Genomic DNA, 21044 nt, shown 5'->3' on the forward strand with positions numbered 1-21044 from the left:
GGAAGGCCTTATTAAATCCCACTCCAAAGATGTCCCCAAAGGAACTGCACTCAGGAACTGAAGATCAGGCTGTTCCTTTCGAATCGGTCATGAATCTTGAGTTCACGGTCTGCCACCTCCTCACAGGGAGACCGTCTGTAATGTACCATGTCATAACCATCACACCTCTACAAACACTGCAGAACACAGCACACTTATATGCTGTTACTACGGCAACACAGCTACAGCGCTCACCCTTATCAGGACAACTACAGCAAAGACACCACAGCAACGCTATTACAGTCCAAACAACTGGGACATCCCAGCAACAATGGCACCAGAGACCGCACCAGAAACTGCACCATATTTTACACCAGAAACTGCACCCACAGGCCCCACAGCTACCATCACACCCAACGGAGGCCACCATCACCCACAGCCTACCATCACCCAGCAGGCCACTACCATCGACCCACGGGCCCCACCAGCACCCCACAGCCACCATCCACACCATCACCCATGGGCCCTTTCACCCACGGCCCAGTCCGGCCATTTCAAGCCGTTCCACTGTCTGGGCCCTGAAGAGCACTCTCACAGTCTGAAGGGACCCTGAAGCGCGTACCTTTCCCGTTGAGTGTGCGCACGGCCGCAGGCGTGATGGGGACGGGCGGAGGGGGCAGGATGGTCTGGGAGCGCGGGCGGGTGCCCATGCGGGCCCTCTCCTCCCCGGGCCCCAGCAGGGCGGCCGGGGGCTTCTCCAGAAGGGCCACCTCGGGGGGCACGGCGTCGGGCTCCTGGCCCGTCTGCTCCAGGCTGTGGGCCGCCTCGCTGGGGGACTCCTCCGAGTCCGCCCGGCTGTTCATGGGGCTCTTGGGCACCAGGATCTTGATGCCGGACCGGGCCAGGTCCATGGTCCGCCGGCCGGGCCCGACGGCGTGGGCCCCCGGCACGGCCGCCGCCACGCCGCTGGGGTTGCTGGGGTTGCCGGTGCGCCGGTACTTTGGGGCGGAGAGAAACGGCGGGGCGTCCGCCTTAGCGTCCGAGTCGCCGGCGCCGAGCGGCGGGTCTTGGTGCTGTCGCTTGGCGACCGTGGGGACCGCGGCGGCGGCGGGAGGGGGGGCGGCGGCGGCGGGGCCGGCGCTCTTGGCCAGCGCGTGGCCCCCGAGCTGCGGTCTGGAGATCTGTTTGCGGGCGTTGCTGGGGCCCGAGCTGGGCGAGCTGCGCGTGGAGCGGAGCAGGGAGCCGTCCCGCTGCCGCTCGCTCTGCAGACGGTTGAACTCGTGGATGAACTCCATGCAGTTGGACAGGTGCGTCTCCGGCTCCCAGGTGTCCCCCTCGAACCCGTAGCCCCTCCAGCGGACCAGGTACTCCATCTTGCCCTTCTTATTTTTCCGCTTGTCCACAATCTTCTCAACCTGGAGGACGACAAAAAGACGTCCGTGAAATAAGAGCATGAACCACCCTCATTATCACAGAAAAACCTTCTTCCTTGTCACGTCAATATTAATAAGGCCCTTTTAAAAACAGGCAGTGGACAGCATCCAGGGGAATAAAACCACCCTTACTTACCCATTACACAATTCCCATTGCAATCTTATATCTTTGGTCTCTGGCCCTACAGAAGCTGTTATTTCCCAGCTCCACACAGCATAGTGCTGTCAGGCGGCAGAGCAGGAGCATGAAGGAAGAGGTTGGGTGGAGGCAGGCAGCCACAAACCTCCCTGCGACACCCTAATCATTACGGGCAGGAAAGGCAAACAGCGCAGGAGAAATTGATAGTGACAGAGACACATTATCCGTCCAACGGAGCACAGCATCCAGGCGCAGTCAGAGGCTGCCATTATAAAACTGACAAACCACAGCCCTGTCAACTGCCGCCCCACACATCTTAGCCACAAGGCCACTTCAGTCTGCTTTTGAGACTGCTCCCCGGCACCTGGGGAGACGTGAGCGGCAGGGTCACGGCGTGTGAAGTAACCGCTCTCTCCAGAAGAGCGTGGACTGGAGACCTCGCGGAAGGAGGCGGGGAAAGGTTAACGGCGCGCGTTAGCCAAGCGACGTGAGAAGCCAAAAAGGTCAATCTCAGCATCACAGCGAAAGCAAGCGTCCCACAACCCCAAGTCTCGCATCTTTTTTACGAAAACGATTTTCTGATGAAATGTTTTAATTTGGGAACTTGGAAACAAAGGGTAGAGGCATAGCGGGCGCTCACGAATCGTCGTTTGGAAACCACCTGATTTTGTCAGCCTTTCCGCTGGATGTCTAAGCCTGGGAAGGATCCGTAAGGGCTAACCCAAATATACGATTCCCTCTTCAATTCCACGGAAACGCATAAATGACTGAGGCAAATAACCTGGGGCCTTTTTCTGTTTCTCCGCTGCTGACATCAGCTCAGTGATCTTCACTTTCCACCATTTTAACAGGATTTAGACAAAAATGTGGGTCCAGAGTTTCTGCAATAACGTAGATCTTGAACTATCAGGAAATATACGAACTGATGGAGTATGGAGTTCATCAGAAAAGAAAAGTGAGATGCTCAAGAAACAGAACATCAACAGCCCTCACCCAAATCTGGCAGGAATGTATGGCAGCCGAAAGCCATAAATCTAGTGTCTCTTCTGAAAGGGTAGGGCTCATTTCACAGAAGTGAAAGTGAAAATAATTAGTAACTGTTACAAATGCTACTCAGAACCCAGAGGTAATCACAGATACTCAACGGTGCCACTGACCAGCCAAAGCACCTCAACAATTCCCCCATTAACATGAAAGCTTGTCCAGTACCTCCTCCACCCCCCAGCGGCCAGCGGCAACCTCCGACTTCCGAGAGCTGCTTGGCGGCTGAAAAAAGCAGCGGTTACGCAAGGAGGCGCGGCCACACAGGATTCACCACGCGCACACCTGACCGCGGTATCGAAGGGATGAGACAGCAAGTGGGAGCACTGTTCCTTCACATGAGTGAAACTGCTGGGAGCAAGCAGCAGGACAAACATGGCAACCACACAACCTATTGGCCAAAGCAACTGCATCGCCTGCATTTTACACTTCAAAGAGCAGACAGTACATTAGGGCAAGAGCAAGAAACCCTCGTCCATTTAAAACTGAAGAACATGCAATCTGTAAATGAAGTATGACATTCAATCCATCTTGTTCGTTTTGATTATTTTAAACTCGGGTACAAATTGATACATATCTTTTTGCCTGCAAAATACTGGAGCAAAACACCGGCACCGTGTGAGAACAGCAGCAAAAACCTAATATAACCACTTTATCCAATCAGAATAAAGTCCTCTTACGAGAAAGTGAGCTCTTTCAGCTCTCTAACACTGACTCTGGGGAGCCATTTTAACACACGCTTTTTGGAATTTTCACTTCTCTTTGCTTGCTTGCCGTTTGCCCTTCATCTCCACACTTGTCCCTTCCCTCAGAGAAGAGACGACTGCGCCGACGTGCAATGCACACAAAACCACGCAGAGCCCGCCCCTCGGCCCGCCCCTCGGCCCGCCCCGGCCGCTACCCACAAACCGTCACCAGTGGAAAAAACCCACCTTTCTCCGTTTCCCCATCCGCAAAAACAGGTGACACTTTATTACGAGCCCTCACTGCCTCGCAGTGCTGCAGCTGGACCTGACACCACCCGACAGACTGAGAAGCGCAGTCCTGAGCTCGCACACCCCAGCTCAAGTAACAGCGCTAGCATGGAAGCACTGAAACTGACAGGATAGGATCTGCAGCCTTACTTTAGATTACAGTACATTACATTACTGCCATTCAGGAGACCAGAGCGACTTACACAACTTTCAGCTTTTTTTTTTTTTTTAAACAAAGTATCCATTTATACAGCTGGATATTAACTGAAGCAATTCAGGTTAAGTACCTTGCTCAAGGGTGGAACAGCAGTGTCCTATCCGAGAACTGAACCCGAAATGCATACTGGGTAAAGAAATGGGTTACAAGCCCATATGCTTACCCATTATACTACATTGCCTCCCATTATACCGCAGCTGATGCATGCTTCCCTTCGCTCTACCTGAACCTGTAATTGCCTTATTGGGTCAACTGCTGGGCTAGGAGTTATTATGTGGTGCAGTTATCCATGCACTCAGAGCACCCAGCAGTCCATCTCTCAGAGACTTAGTGAATGCACAGAACTGTACCAGGGAACCGGGGAAAATGTGCTCATCTAACGGCTGACCTTATCTCTGCCGCTTAGAACGTGCTTCAAACCTCACTGTGGCTTTACATTCACTGTGCAGCATCTATGATCTAGAGAGAGTCAATAACCGCTCGAAAATGAACAAGGAGCAAGACTGGATTAACACACTTCTCACAACCGGCTTTGTGAGTGCCATCTGTCCAATCAAAGCCTCTCCCCAGGTTTCCAAAACGCTTGGGCCTGGAAATGCCTTTAAAAATGCCTTTAAAAATACTTACCAATTTTAAAGCAATTATCAAAGCATTAAAACCAGTGGAAATTTCTTACTTTTCAATAAAATAACAGAGGGAAGCAGTTGGGCATTATTATGTGGAATTCTGAATGTTATACCCATAATAAATAATTGTACTCATACTATATACCATCTAATGATACATGTAATACATAAGAACAGGCTTGCATATATTTCCACATGGCTGAAAGTCCCACTGAGTCCATCTATTTGGCGCGGTCTCCTCCACTGTTGCAGCAGGCCCTGCCGTTTCAGCTCATTATATTCCTGTCGCGGTGCTGATTTAGTGTGTGGGCAGGAGTGTCGCTCCCTGGTGCACCTCTGATTAAACCAGATGCTCGGCCCCGTGGTGTCGAGTGCTCCGCGGGCTCCAGGCAGCTGTTCCGCCGGAGGTCCGCGCGGCCCCAGTGCTGCCGGGCGGGGGCGCCCCTTGAGGCGCGCGGTTCACAGCCCGGGCCAGAGGGGGCACTGCTGAGGTCGCGTCCGTGAGAACACCGGGCAGAGGGGCCGCTCGGCCTTTTGAGAGAGCGGGCACTGCAGAGGGCAGGCTGTAAAGCACTACTGAGCGAGTACTGGGTTATCATGATATGCTAGCACACACGTCTGGTCAGTGCGCTGATGAGTCGTGACTCTTACACCGCCTCTGAGGAACGCCGACCCCAACGGAACCTTAACTGCACAGAAAACCTCCAGCTCTAACAGGGACCCCAGCTAGCTTCCACTCACTTTGGGAATGTGTACCAGCTGCAAATACCTCAAGTCTGAGAAATGAATGTGCGCACGCACGCACACACACACACACACACACACACACAGATACAGACACACACACGCACACACACACACACAGACACAGAAACAGACACAGACAGAAAAAAACACACACAGATACACAGATACAGACACACACACACACACACATACGCACACACAGCAAAGAAATCCCAGGAATCCACAGGAGTGGAAAACATCTGCATGACACGAGCATTACGTGCGTCTGGACATACTTAGCATCGAGCTGCTGACCTACATACAGGTGCGCGGTCGCTGGAGTGCTTTCCTCTGCAGGCAGAAGGCAGAATGAAAGCAGGGTGTGATTATACCAGCGAGCCCCACAGTACCGGGAAGGGGATTCAAGCACTTAAACACTCTGGCTCCAGTGCTGGTCTGCTCCCAAACATACTGCATAAACACACACAGAAAGGCTGGAGACATCTGTGTGTGTGTGTGTGTGTGTGTGTGTGTGTGTGTGTGCGCGCGTGGACTCGCACGAACACCAAAGCAGACGGAACTGGTAACCATGGAAACGGCTGACAAAGCACATTTTTACAAGCGGTGCATTTGGGACGGAATCCTCGGCGGCCAGAAAACTGATTGATCGCCAATAGAGGCAAAGCACTTAAAGCAGCTGGACAAAGGTCCACATCATTTCAAGAGTTCTGGCCCCAACAGACTCTTTTCTTCTCTCTAGAGAATTAACCATTCCCCCCCCCCCACATAACGAAGACAGGAGGACCCCCTCAACCTCCTCCACACAAATCAGTACTGCCTTGGTCTCGCACACATCAATGAGCTGGCTTGTCTTTAAGAAAACTTCAGAAGCTACAAAACACTAGCCTATCTTCAGGTCATTTAATGTGAGAATATATTATGCTTATGAAATGCTGAATGCATCACCGTTCAATTGTGAGATCACAGCAAGGCTAATAATGTGCCTTCAAATATTAAAAGAAAACATTTTGGAAACGGAAAGACATTTACAGAAACTTACATTCACTAGAAGCAGCACTTTCAGCGGCATGGCAGGCATATTATATGTGAGGAAAAAAACATCTAAGTAATTAAAAGCAACTAGTGAATGACACTGCAGTTCACAGGATTTTCTGAGTCACTCACCGCCTTCAAAGTTATGACAGGCAGCCTATATCTCATAAAGAGCAGCAAACCTGGTAAGAAGCCCATGTTTTTATACTTCTGTAATAACATGGGCTTCTTCAGATTTAACATTCGTGAGTAGCCTATATGTTATTACACACTTATAAAGAACTGTATATCGGTTTATGATAGGCAGCCTATATGTTATTACAGTTATAATAAACTGTAAATCTGTTGTTGACAGGTAGCTTACATGTTACTGCACACTCGTACATCTGTTCAGAGGTGGACAGGTGTCAAGTTTGGGGGAAATGAGCGATGCAGCGTAGCTTCAATGTTGTGACAGCGTCATGTGCTGCCATGGGAGAACAGCTTGTTGCTTTAGATCTCCTCCATCACAAGGCAGCCTGCAGCATTCTGTGCCAGACCGTATCCACACAGGGGATTGCAGTTAGCCACCTCATTTGCATTCTCAATAAACAGGCTAATAAAACAAGCAAGAAAAACCTGTTTCCTCGGTAGCAGGGGGTGCCGTTTGCATAACCAACCAACTGAACCCCGATTTAATTCCAACATTATTGAATCAATGATAATGATAAGAAGATGTCTAATACATACTTCCGGTTTCAAACCCATCCAGTTGGCTGTTCCAGGTTGTAACCCTTGCATCTGTAATGATGAAGTTAAAAGAAAAGAGAAACTGTGTAACCCCACAAATGATGTGAAAACACATTGAGCTATTACACAACAGGGGCAGTTAAAATCGACCTGCTGTTATACATGTTGTTTCTGCTTGGGTTCTCAGATGCAATGGAAGGCAGTAGAAAACAGAGAGCGGGCCAGAGGCAGTACTTCTCCCACAGGGTTGCGAAGGGCATCGCAAAACTCTCCGGCAAGGGGCCGTTGGGAGGTGCGGTTTGGCAAAACCCACTTAAGAGTCGCTCATCACCGCCCACTGAGCTCTGCGAGACGCTCTGTAAAGCTCCGCCCCTTTTCACTCCTCATTATCAGCTCCAAAGCGACAACGCTTAGAAACACTTATGAAATAGAAGAAAAGAAAACGAAACTAAGTAGCTAACAGATAAGCGAAAGAGAGCTTTTCCGCGACTAGGTGCTGCTATCGGTCTCCTTCTTCCCTCCCAGGTTCTTCGCCTGCCAGTCCCGCCCTCAGGTTACCTTATGCTGACGTGCTCATAAAGAATATGCCCAACCCGCTTCAAGCCAGCTTAATAAACCAGGACTGGATAGGTGCTCAACAGCCAGGATGGTCAAACTAGAGTAAAAATGTTCTATGCAAGCAGCGCAATTATCTTTGCTGTCTTGCTGAAGAAGCTCCTTGCAGTTCATTGGAGCTAATTATGCTAAGATGCTTAGCCCCTGAGGGCACTTCATTTTTCATTCCTCATGTTAATTTCCCTTTGCAAACAACTACTGCACAAGTTTATTCAGCACCACAGCATTCTCATACATTTTAGACCAGGAACATGAAGTTCCCGTAATGCAGTTTATATTAGTATATCAAGATGTACATGAAGACGGGGAGGGTAAAATACACAAACATTTGTTTTGAAAGGTCATGGGAAATCTCATCTAGAAATTCTGTCACAAACATCCTTACTCTGTTTTTCTACTCGGAAAAACAAGCAGAGGGCCTGACGTCACATTTCACACGGGGGCATTTTGCAGACACGCTTATCCAGAGCAACCCATAGCTACATCATGCATTCTTTACAGGCAGTACATTTATACCGCTGGACATGTACTGAAACAATTCAGTTCAACTGCCGAGCATATGGGGTCAACGGTGGCACCCCACCTGAGAATCAAACTAACAGCCAGAGAGGTGCAAGCTCGCTTTCCTAACCACTACACTACAGATGACCTCCCTCCATCGCCCCTGCTCACGAGAAAACGCCCGTAAAAACTGAACAGGGAACATATCCCTCAAGAGCTAGGACAGCGAGGGTGGAGGTCACCTGCGGCAGAGTAACAGGACGCTGATTACGGGGGACAGGGACAGGGACGGGGGGGCTGCATTAGCCTGGGATAGCGCAGCGCTGAAAAAGCAAAGCCTGAAGCAGGGCTCCTCATCAAATTAAGTGACTGTGCAGCGAGCGTACGGTTTGGGCACAGATCAATGGGCCCTGGAAGTCTGACGCAAGCCAGAGCAAAACCGTTACCCATATACGGATTCCTGGATCAAAGGAGAATTTCTCTATGGAGAAAATGAATGGAGGTTTCACATTACCGTCCCTGACACAGTCTGTGATTTAAAGTGGGATTTAAAACCTGCATGTTTTTATCCGCACATATTTCTCTCTTAAATGGCACAGGATCTACTGAGGTCTGACGCCACTTTCCAACCCAAATAATTATTTTACTAGCAGCCAGGAAATAAATCTACAGAAAGTACTCAAGTAACTTAAGGAACAAGGACAGCACCAATAAAGATATTTACAGCAATATATACAACTGTACAAAATTGAAAAATTAAAAAGTATAATGTATTACACTAACGAGTTTAGGAGTGTGAGTGGTAGCTGGAAATACCGCCCTGTGTGTGATGTTGTAATTGTGTGACAGGTTGCTAACCACTTAGCCATTACCAATTTTACATTACGGCATATTTTTTAGATTATAAAAATGGGAGGAAATCATTCTTGTTCATACAAACAAGTGTCCAAATGTCATACATTATAGTGAAGGAACTGGGAAAACACCATTCATTTTTCCCATAGTTCATCTATTTTCCTGCTAAATGGCCTTTTTATACTCTCTAAAATGCCAAAAAAAAAAAACCTGAAGGGAATAACGAAACGACTTTGGAGGCCCATAAGAGTTAAAAATACAAATGAATACAGCAAGCATTTCTCTATGCTGCGGCACCTATGGTGTAGGCCTTCTGAGTGCTGAACTCAATTAACTATCACTTCCCACAAACCTACACTACATCACAGCAGTGCCTACGCATCAAGCTGTTTCTGAAGCTCCACTCCAAAACTTCAGAGCTTTCACAGCTTTGTTTGGGAGTGGAGCAAAGTATTCCCTTTGATGAGCGCTGTCAAGCCTGAGAACACTGACCGAAGACAGGCTCCTGCTGGTTCACATTTTGAATTGATGTCAAAAATCGTCTGCAGTGCTGGTTTTGCTCTCACTCGGGGGAGAAATTATTCTTGTATCAATGTTCCTCTCTGACAGGGCAAACGGCGAGGCGGCTAATCACATCCACTTTCAGCATGGGTGCTCATGTCCCTTTCCGCCCGTTCCCCAGGAGCTCAGGGGAACCATGGCCACAAGACTTTGTTTGAGCTCCAGCTGACATAGGGAAGGAAAACCATGTGAACGGAGGGACCCCGGTGCCTGTTTAGGGGACCGGACCAGGCTGACCAGGCCGTGCTGGTAAACGGGTGATCTCTAAATGCCGCCACTCCGATGGCCGATCTCTAGCAGAGAGCTTGTTTCCCCTCCTCCGAACGGACGGATGGGCAGGCTCTCCCACCGGGGACGCCCCGTGAGAAAAAAACACATCATTGCGTGTGCCAAGGTACACGGTGAGCCGTGAAAAATGAAGACGGCCCCCATGGGGACCTCGTGCACAGCGAGACACACAACAAACCCTGCTCGCTCGACCACGCTTCGCTCCGCTTCGTTCGCTACGATAACAGAGCGCGGGTCTGCGTGCAAGCCGCCGCGGGACTCGAACGCGTCAGGCTGCGCCCCGGCCCACAGGCCTGGCTGCCAGGGGGCAGTAATCATCATCCTGGGACCCTGGGGGCAGACAGATCTGTTTCAGCCACATCTTGAGGCTCCCACACTTGGGCCAAAATTATATGTGAAGGCCAGAAATCCTCTTCACAGCATTGAAAGATAGAGAGACGTGATCATCAGGGGTACAGCAGAGGGGAACTACTGCGAACGACAGATTCATTCCACTGCTCAGAGCCAAGATGGTCACGCTCAAAGAGCCAAGAGAAGGCCGAGAACTTCAAAGCGTGGATGAGACTGAGTGGCAAGTTAAGAATAACACCCCAGTAATCTCGTCTGAGCCAAACTCAGACTTGCTTGAGCTTCATATGATATGCATCCCCATTGATGTCACTGATACCAAATGATCTGAGAGAAGCTCAGATTGAGCAGATTACTCTGGCTTCAGGTTCACGGGCCAGGCTGAACCTAGCGGGCCAGAAAGCCTCTGGATTAACCTTAACCTTAAGCTACTGCCAAGGATGGATGGCTATCGACCACTGGAAGGACCATTTTCATTCACACGGAAAATTCTCAAACTGAAAATACAAGTTAATTGACAAACCCTGTCACATTGCAGTTCGTAACTGTCAAAAGCCTCACTTAACCTCCATTTTCACAGGCGAGAGTTCAGGATGCTTCAAAATTGGGGCAGTTCACGTTAAGTTAACCACAGATATTAGCATTTTTGGAGACTGGACAGAACTTGAATCTCTTTTTCGTGATTTGGCTGGAGAGCGGTGGAAAACCGCTAATCTAACTCCAGTCCAGACATGCACGGCTGCCCTGCACGTGCGCTTGCACCACTGCGCTCAGGAGCGCTAGCGCCCGCGCCGCGTGGCGATCAGCGCTAGCTCCGACGGAGGTGCGCTGCCCGCGGAGGAGAAGGACAGCGTCTGCAGGATAAGCTCGTCTGACAGCAGGCTTGGCCCATCGCCTTTGTAAGACGGTAATCTTTCACACAACTCTTTCCACCCCGGTCACAGTCATTCCTTCCTCTCCTCCAGCCACACGTGGAGAGCTAGAATCGGGCTAAAGGTGGCGCAGATGAGAGCAAACCTAATCTTAAATACTAAAGCCCACACAGATGTCAGGGCGCAGCTTTTGAACAGAGTAAACTGGCCGCATTTTCCCACAACCTGCCGCTTTCACTGAACGAGAGGCCGAAGTGGGTTTCCAATTACTGAGACGGAGTCGAACGCTGGCTGGTTATCCTTGGAAAGGAGCATGCTGCGGCAATGAACGTTGATACAATTTTCGAGTCCTTCCCTAACCAGCCTCTTGAAGAAGTTGAGGAAAAGACTAGCGACGTGCTCGTTCTCTCGCAAAGATCCTTCTGCATATGCCCTGGTGGCTATGGTCCGTATTAATGGCAGATGGCTGGACAAATAGAGGGCTTAGTCACCGGTTCCTTCCAGACTCGTCGTGACGGCGATTAACTGTTAATTAACCGCGAATGCGCGGAGCCGGCGTGCCCTGCGCGGTAAACTCTTTCCTGACTGGCAGCAGACAGGCACCGGGCACCACACATTTCCAATCGGATTCCTCGGCAGTGGCTCTCAGCCACTTAACGGCCATTAAAGTGCTCTCCATGGCAACGGCAGAAAAAAAGACCAGCTGTGTACAAGGATCGAGGGTGCTTGTGGTTGGCGGCGGAGTAGTAGAGCATTACAACAGCCCCGCCGAGGTGACAGACCCAAGTTGCGGGTTGAATACGAGCTTGGGTTCAGATCCACTTGTTAATACAGTACAGTAATTCATCTCACAGCACCAGGCACTCATATCACATCGCTTCTTAATGCTTTCTGCCTTCCCTGAAGCTAAAAATCTCAATAACACATTTTCCAATGAAGGGAAATCGGTCAATTAACTAGGCTACATTTAGCAGATGCTCTCATCGAGAGTAACTCAAACAGCTTGCATTCATTTTCACCTCAAATCCATTTATAGCTGGATATTTACTAAAGAAATTCAAGTACCTTGCTCAAGGGTACAATGTACTGCACCTGGGAATCAAGCCTGCAACCCTAGAGTAGTAATTCTACTTCCACAGATATTAGCTTATACTACAACTGCTGACACCAGAGATCAAAACCAGTGACTGTCATGGCAATCCACACTTGTGACTTCTGCAAATGCGATTTTCCCTGCAGCCATAGGCACCTAACAATTAAAAATCTTCAGACCGTAAAATTATTTTGAATAACTTGTCCTGCTTAAGTCAGTATTACTGGGCATAACAAGGCTTTGCGTTTCCCGTGAAATATCTGGCCCCCAGGCAAGGCACCCATCCACTGCTCCCGTTTCCTCATTGAGGGGAATCTGCTCCAGCCAATCACAAGTCTCCAGGGTTGTTTAACAGGGTTGCTGGCTTCAGAAGCCACTGTTTTGGTGGAGCCACGGCAAATATTCTTTCACAATTCAAAATTTTCCAAACCCTTAATCCCCTAACAATCTAATCCCCTGAGCATGGTGTATAACTTTAAGGCAGAGAATATTTCCCATAGGAACAGTATTAAAAAATAAATTCCATGTTATTATTTGCCTCTCATGGGTGAGCACTGAGGAAATGTTGATGAGTGAATCAGTTTTGATGAACTCCACGGGTCTGGCAGCTCATTTGGTCCGGTGCCCCTGGTCGGCTGTTACCTCTCTGCAGCGGTCGCTCTGCTGGAGCACTGTGGGCGTCAGTGCCAGACCCGCACACAATGAGCCACTCATAACTCAGTGAGCTCACCGCTGCCGCTCTGACTCATCCCCGCGTCGTGTTGTGCGCCTGGGGGCCCCACTGCCCCCCTCCCCCTCCCCCGCCCGCTGAGAATACGCCCGTATCTCAATGACCTTGCGAGCGCTGCGCCCAGCAATGGGGGCTTCTGCAGAGGCCCGGCTGCCATTAGAGGCCTAGCTTCGGCTTTACGGCGCAATTAATGCGGTAAGTTGACGGGCAGAGCCACCGCCGCATTGAGAGCGGGGCGGAGGGCGGCGGTGGCGAATCCCTGTCACAGGAACCCAAAGCAAAACCGGATACCTGCTATTACCTTGCAGCAGAGGCAGTCTTTTTTGTGCAAATACAGTTACCTTTGATGCCGAGTAAATCTAGGCGGGAGAAAACGGCTTCAAAGATGAGAGAGACTGGCGGCTTCTTTATCCTTTCACAAGGCATCTACGGGAATCCGCAAACCAAGCGGAGAGGTGAAAAGAGCGGCTTCAAGCCTCTTCTGAGACGAGTCAACTTCAGATAGCATGTTGGGAGACAGTGGGCTTACCCTCAGTGCTTAAAGGATCTCCCCACAGCCAGTGGTTCATATAAAAAAAACAAATACTGGGCACTACAGAAACATCCAGAGAGATGCTCTAATGGTGATGAGCCCTCTGTTTGACTTGGAGACCCCCCCCCCCTTTACCCACCTGCAATCAAGCGAACTACCAATATAGCCCAGGGTACATTTCTACGTAACTAAAAATGGACTGTGAATAAAGTGTTCTCCAGCGCAACATAGCGCCGCCAGTTCTCATTAAAACGCTGCATAACGCTGTGGTTCTTGTATTCTCTGGGCTCCTCCTATGCAAGAGCTGGCTTGTCCAACAAACTCAGACGAGATGGTGTGACTGCTGACTGCTCAGCAAATACAGTACGAAGAGCAAAGACAGGCTGGAAACACCATGAACTAGATAGAAATCTGCAAGTCCTGAGTTTGCAGTTAAAGAGTGAAAACTAACAAGAAAAAAATGCAACTGTTAGTCATTCACAGTTTCACACCAAAGACTTTCTTCAATAAAGCGCTTAGCCTAAAATTTTGGAAGCATATCAGTCCAACTTGGCTGCATTGGAATATGCCAGTTTAATAGACATGACCAAAATCTAACAATTACATCAGTAATTCATAAAACAGTTCTACATTAATACAAAATAATCATATCAATGGTTGTTTCAATGCAGAATTCTGTGTTTTTACACAACACAGGAAAAAATAATAAGACACTGCATTCTATAAACCCAGATTAGAACCACAACAAAATAATTACTGCTTCATCGAGCCAATCGTGTTTCAGTGTCTGACATCTGTGTTGTTTATTGATCAAGTTTGCACAGCGGCTGGTAGCATTGCGAGATTCAAAGAGAAAGTGCTTAATTAGAATGAAAAGTCAAAAACGAGACGTCACTAGTGTGCTCAGCATAAGTAAATGAAAACAGAAATCATTCCTAGGATTTCTTTTATATTATTTGGCTGTGAGTTTTTTAATAAGCCCAAAAATTTGTTTTGAGCAGAACGCCAAAACATTATTTAATCCGGCTTCTGTTACAAGTGTCATGATAAAACCATGAATGACATAGGCCTACATCTATTGTTTTATTACTGTTATAGTTGGCATATTACGGCAAAACGAATTATTTTCATCAGAACGCAAGTGAATTAGTGCACAACACAGATTTTGAAATTTCCCGCATGCCAAAGATCCAGCGTTCGACGGGCCAGCACAGCCACTGCACGTTAACAGACAGTCCTGTAGTGCTGTGACAGGGTGACTGCTTCGGTGCAGCGTCCCTGCAGCAGCACAGCCGTTCTCTGCAGACATTTAGAGCGCCAAACATCGACCGCATCCGAGGCTCACGGACATACCGGAAGCCTCCGGAAGCTGGACATCCGTACACTGCTGGATTCAAACTGTCCCACTGGAATTCACCGCTACAAATTCAAAAGACTCGGCTCGACGGGCGACAGGAGGATAAAGATGAAGGAAACCTTGAAGAAATCCTCAAATCCTGTATATGGTCATGTCCGTTCCCCTAAAACCTTTTGAACAGTGAACGGAGCAGAGTGGATGATGAATGAAACACTTCTTTTCACACTGATAAGCAACACTGATGCAATCTTGTCAACAAGGCTGTCAGCAACCTGGTTCAATTACCAGTGTGCCCATTCCACCAACTCACAATGGCCCATTAACAAAACTTAAGTTACAGGCCATTTACCCATAGCACTCATTATACTACAAATACCATTCATTTCACCTACTAACCTTGTTCCAGGACATTAGACAAATGCACATCTGTAGCCAGTAGTCTAAACAGCACACTGAAATTGGTTCTGGCTTCATAAAAAAATAAAATAAACTCAGGAAGGAAGGGAAATGAAAGAGTAACCTTGGCGATTCAATTCAAGAGCAGCTTGAGTGTGACAGCGTGAAAGTCACCGACCACACCGACCCCCCCCCCCCCCGGGAGAGAATAATCCGAGCCTTCGCTAAGGATAACAAATGGAAGTGTTTAATGGGGGGAGCAGCAGCGGGGGCCGTTTCATCATGCTGATAATGTCCTCGAAAGAGGGGTCACACGGAGCTCCGCTCCACCACGCAGCAACCCCGTCACCTACGTTCAAAATTCCACCCGAGCTTAATGGGCAACTTCACAGGAGAATCTCTGCCGTCATGCACTGCTCCTCATCCAACAGACCAATTGCTGCGCGGGAATACCGAAAAGCAAGGAGCCACTTTTGAAATCTTCATTTCTTTCTCTGTTTATTCATTCTTTCAATTGAGGTATCAAGATGGAAAACCACACAACTGCCTGAAGATACAGGTGATGATAACTGGTGATACAGTCACAAACATGGAGACTTTTACACAAGCAATACAATACATTTCTACAGGCAAAATGTCTGTTATACTGACTGAGGCTCATGACTCACATCAAACTCACTGCTGTCATTCTTTTTTTGATTGTTGGTTTCCAGTACGCAAATTATTCTGCAGCATGTCAACGTTGAATAATAAACAATAATGAACAATAACAAACAACAGACAGCTCTCTGCACAACAGTGGTTAGAAGACAGAAAAAGGAAAAAATACCTTCAAGAAAATCTGTGCCCATGTTGAGAATACTTGGGCAGGGCATAAGCAGAAAGTTGTGTGTAAAAACCAGAATTGCTTGAACACCTTTCCTTTCCTCAGACACCTTAAATTAACTCCTGTCTTGTTTCCATTAGCCACCTAGCACTCAATACACAGTAAACACAGTCATTTCACTTAACAGGCAACACAGTTTTGGGCTATAGAATTTTACAATGCTGCCATGTTGTAGTGCGTTTTATTGAGCGCAAAGGCACTGTTTACAGCCAGTCAGAGCAGAATAACGAGGCAATGAGCACTAGATGCACAGCGCTATAGGGCTGACAGTATCCAAATGAGAAGAGGCCCGAGGGCCCTGTCGGGGGCCAGCGGATGGGTTTCTAATGAAGAGAGCAGGACGGCTCGGCGGCGGGCCCCCGTCGGGCAGCCGGCGGGCGGGGCGTTTACTGCGTAGCTGATGACAAACATAACCGGAGACTTCAGAGCGAGCCAAGGCTACGGCGCCCGCTATTCCCGCCGGCGGCAAGAGACCGGGGCCGACACGACCGCGGCTAACGGTCATTTCCATCCCGGGAATGAGAACACATTCAGGGCGGTCAGCTGATCAGCTCCTTAGTCACGCAGCGGAGGGGGATGCTCACCCGCTTGTGTGGGAAAATACTGTTAAAAAAGGCATGCTTACTCCGTGGAGCCCTTCAAATTGCCAGCGAGGCACTGAATCAATCACGGAGATGGGGAGGCAAAGCAGATGGCCCAGTTAGGATACAGTCAACCCGTGAGACCAGCATGGCTTCACAGCGCTCTTTAAAAGCCGTAAAACAAATTCCACCTCCGAAGCGCTCATCCTTAAACAATTACTTACATTTCTCTCTCAGAGTTAATAAAAGTACGTACATTTTGGTATGCAGGCAAACTAATAAAAGACTGCTGAACAGTGAAACTCCACACATCATAAGCTTTCTATGGGCCCTACAAGCCATTTCACGGGGCAGCTAGAATAGAACAATTTGATCTAAAATCCCAAATTGGCACAGACCCACCTATCAAGATAACAAAATGATTTCATAGTTTCAGCATAAAATAAAGGCTAAGGCTGAAGTCCCACATTGGGTTTCATCATTCATCCCCCCCCCCCCCCCATCAGTTTAGCCAAATATAAGCCCATGTCTCAGCTACAGTTTGGGATGTTTATCCCAATTTCAAGTTACAAATTCACTCATCGGCCAAGTGCCTGATCGTCCAATAGAACCAGAAAATGTATTCCCTGCCATGGCACTTTCTATACCGCGATCCCATCTATACATGTAACACTCTGATTTCCCCCGGTGGAACACATAAGGAGGGCCGGACTGTCCGCTCTCCATTAAAAAACAAAGACTGTGTAGTCCTCAGAGACTTCAATCTAAACAGGCAAGAATATCCTCCTTCAAGTCTAGACAAGATCATCTGATCACTAGGTGTGAAACCGGCCCAACTCCCTTGGTTTTCCCTCCCTCAACACAACACTGCAGCTTTGACATTTAGGCGACTCTAGAAAAAATACTATCAATAAGAAACCAGCCCCCTGGAAATGGTTGGCTACTACTGCCAACACACTTTATCCCAGCCCTGGGGGGCCAGAGTCTGCAGGTCTTTGTGGTTTCCTTTAAATCATTAGCCAATAAAAGACACGAGAAAGAAGTGAGTGGATTCTTTAACCAATCAGTGGCACTGAAATACTCAGGAAATTGGCAGACGACACAGCACCTTCGGACTGGATACTGATACCTACGCTCTAGGAGAGAAACCCTGAAACCCAGCTAACTGCAGATGTTTTCTATGAACAACTACTACTTCTAAAAGAATTCATAAAGCAATCAACAGCCGTCAAACTGGCAGAGAGCCAAGACAGGTGCTATATGACAATGGATATATCTTCCTGTCGTTTTGATTGCTTTACAAGGTGATAAATCACAAGAAGCGAGGAGGAATTAAGAAGTGGAAAGTTTTCACTCTTCTGCACGGTATCACTTGCCCAGAATACACACGAGAAACATTTTCCATTATAGGTATCTGTGCAATCTAAAACTACAAGAACATGCTCAAATGGTTCACGGCTTGCATGCGGGTGCAATTGTTAAGCCAGTACGTGGTTTGACCTTTGCATCCGAAGAAGGACTTGGACTTCAGAAGAAGCATAGTTAGCGACAGAGGGGCCAACCGTCAGTATATCAGTGACATTCAGACAGCCAGCAGCCATCTGAGCTTGCATCCATGGGCAACACAAGAGAAAGAGGGGGTGAGAGCACTGCATTTCTGAGAAATATGATCATTATTATTGAATGCAACTATCCTAGCATGAAAAGGTTAATTATATTCTCACCATTTTACTTTCTTCGTGACAAAAAAAAAACATTTTTGAAAAAACTATTTGAAGTACAGTGGGATTCCTTTTTACAAATACACTTTAAGAAACCCATTATCACTAAATGGATCCTGAAAAACAAACTTCAGTATATTAAATTCACATAAGCACTGAACAAACCATTTTTTGAACACAGGCCACATTTCAGAAGGGAGAGCTTAATATAGTTGCAGCCAGAGTACATGGTAGAAAATACACAAATTAATTGCATGGACACACCTGGTTAAACAACAATTAATTCATGTGTTAAATCTACTAGTTTTCAGCACCATGGAGAGCAGCATGTGAGTTCAGAGACTTGTGATTTAAGCGGATTTGTAATTAAGGAGACTAATAGTATAAATGACTTATGCCCACCAATTAAAAGCCCCACATGGTTTCAAAAAAATATAATTATATTTTCTCCCATATAACCATCAACTGGATAGAAAATTCAATTTCTGAATTGTTTTATTGGTCATACACAACACAAAAAGCAGTTTTAAACCATCTTGAATTTTTTTTGCTCATAAAAACTCAAACAGGGAGGTGTTATAATGGCTGGAGCATGATGCATTTCTGAACTGCAACACTGTCTTCAACCAAAGATCGATCACAATCAAACAACTGTTACTTCTGCCAATAGTCATGCAAAATTTTTCACATACCCAGTAGGCTTGTCGCGGTGTTACCGTTTTGACACCAGTGTTACTTCCCTCTAAAACACCATTGATACTGCTATTGCTAGTATCAAACTGTCCTTAAAACAGACCATTTGTCTCAACTGATTTCATTAATTTCTTTGATTAATAAGCGTGCCAACAATCTGAATAATCCATCGTCAAGTAAACACACAGCTTCTTCCCATCATATTAGGGAAATTCAATGATAAATCCAATTCAGAAAAATCAGTTTTAATCACTTAACACACAAGGAGAAAATCTAGCCTACACCACTGTTAACTACCGCACCGGCTTTCAGCTCAACCGGTCATAAAGGCTATCTAACAAAACCTGCGCTTTAAAATCATTTACATTACAAAATCTGCGTATTGAAAACCTTTGTCATGAATATCCTTGCAGTGATTGAAAAGTAGACAACATCCAGCATCCAGTTTTAAATAATGTTGATAAAATGTGCACAATTTTGCAAGGCAAATACAAATAATTGCATTACTTGCCTAAAAGAGGAGAACAGGCTGTAGGCTATTTGATGATAATGAATATTATGCGGATATAACATGTGGTTATACTAAATTCATGACATCAACATTGAAGCCCAATGCCCACTAAGCACCCATTATGGAATTCAAGTAAAACTGAATATAACAGCTCCAGTCTTGAGACTTGCAAAATTTCAGACTGAATTATGGTATGCTTTCATTACATGATTATTCTTTTTTGCAGGTCACACTCCAACAATTCATAAACAATTACACTTTTAGTGTACCACAGGTCCCAATAAAAATTTAACTGTATAATGGTCTGTCACTATCCTACTGTGCCACAATTAATAGGGGGAGCTCAGTAACTGAACAGTATAGATTCAATTAGCCTACATTTTGCAGTATTTTACATTTAACATGCATCGTGTTTTTTTTTTCTTGTTGCAACAAACTGTTATCCACCTTCCCCCCACCCCACCTCTAGATTCTGCTAGTATTTTATCTGAATTCAATGTAATTATTTTTGTTTATAAATTCCCAGGTTATACAGTTCTACTGTCAAACAAATTTAGCCGACTCACATTAAGACAGGCTTTATAAAAGTGATAAAGACCAGATACTGTGACTAAGTACAATTGACATTACTACAGCTAGCAATAAAAATTTGAAGTGTTATGAGGAGAATTATTCTGATACAAATATGGTAGAACAGCACCGTTTGAAAATACTGCTGGTAATGATGTATACTGTGACTCCCTGGGGCCCACTCATGAGAATGGAAAAACTGTACACCTCCCCCTGTATAACTGCCATGAGCCAGGGTTCGTATAATAAAATAGCTATGCCACGTACCCGTGTACAGTAAAACATGCTTTAATGCACTGTCTGACACATTAATGGATGCACTTGTGCATTAAAAGCACAGCAAGCAGGTTAAGTTGAGCTGGGTAATGAGAATCCACCCCTCATTACCGACGCGGTATCCTCTCCACAAAGGACCGTCTCTAGCTGGCTTTAAACTCACAGCCCGGCCTGGGCATCCTTCTGGCTCGTGCTTTCCTTGGCCGATGCAGAGCGCAAGCTCCATGGCGGCCGTTGCTGTAGATGACCTGCATTTCGGGTGTAACTCCCTTTTAAATATAACTACCTGCACAGCCTTTTCTGCCTGGCCTTATCTACATCACCATGGGTCCTCTGGTGGAGGAAAAGAAGCAGTTGCTGTCCGCACTTGTGGAAATGACTCGCACATATTTTTCACTGTTCATCAAAGTGGAGTTTCTCTCCAGCGATCTCTGGTACTTAGAAACCCTTGAGGCAAACATTCTGAATTGTGACAAAATTCCAGTTTTAAATTAAAAAAAAAAAATTACCCATCATAATCTAGGTAAAATATCCTACTCAAGGGTGCAATGGCAGTGCATTCGATTCCCCTGGGAATCAAACCTGGAACCTTCTTAATTCCAATCCATTATACAATACTGCTGGGAAAAGCACCAAATGCTGTTCCCTGCAGCGGGGATGATAATGCAGCCATATTTACTGTGAACTCCTCACTTACATTTATTTTATAACAGAGGCCGATTAAATTCATTGTTATTTGTT

The 21044-nt window shown here is 47.0% G+C and overlaps 1 protein-coding gene across 1 annotated transcript in view; it reads right to left on the reverse strand.

The window, feature by feature from the left end:
• LOC135260932 (chromodomain Y-like protein) overlaps positions 1-21044 on the reverse strand; it is a 38750-nt gene that overhangs the window by 12183 nt on the left and 5523 nt on the right. The window contains exon 2 of the mRNA XM_064346685.1: positions 602-1394. Coding sequence (XP_064202755.1) covers positions 602-1394 — 793 coding nt within the window. The remainder of the gene's footprint in view (positions 1-601; positions 1395-21044) is intronic.

This window comes from Anguilla rostrata, chromosome 8, assembly GCF_018555375.3.
Source record: "Anguilla rostrata isolate EN2019 chromosome 8, ASM1855537v3, whole genome shotgun sequence".
Classification (NCBI taxonomy): Eukaryota; Metazoa; Chordata; class Actinopteri; order Anguilliformes; family Anguillidae; genus Anguilla; species Anguilla rostrata.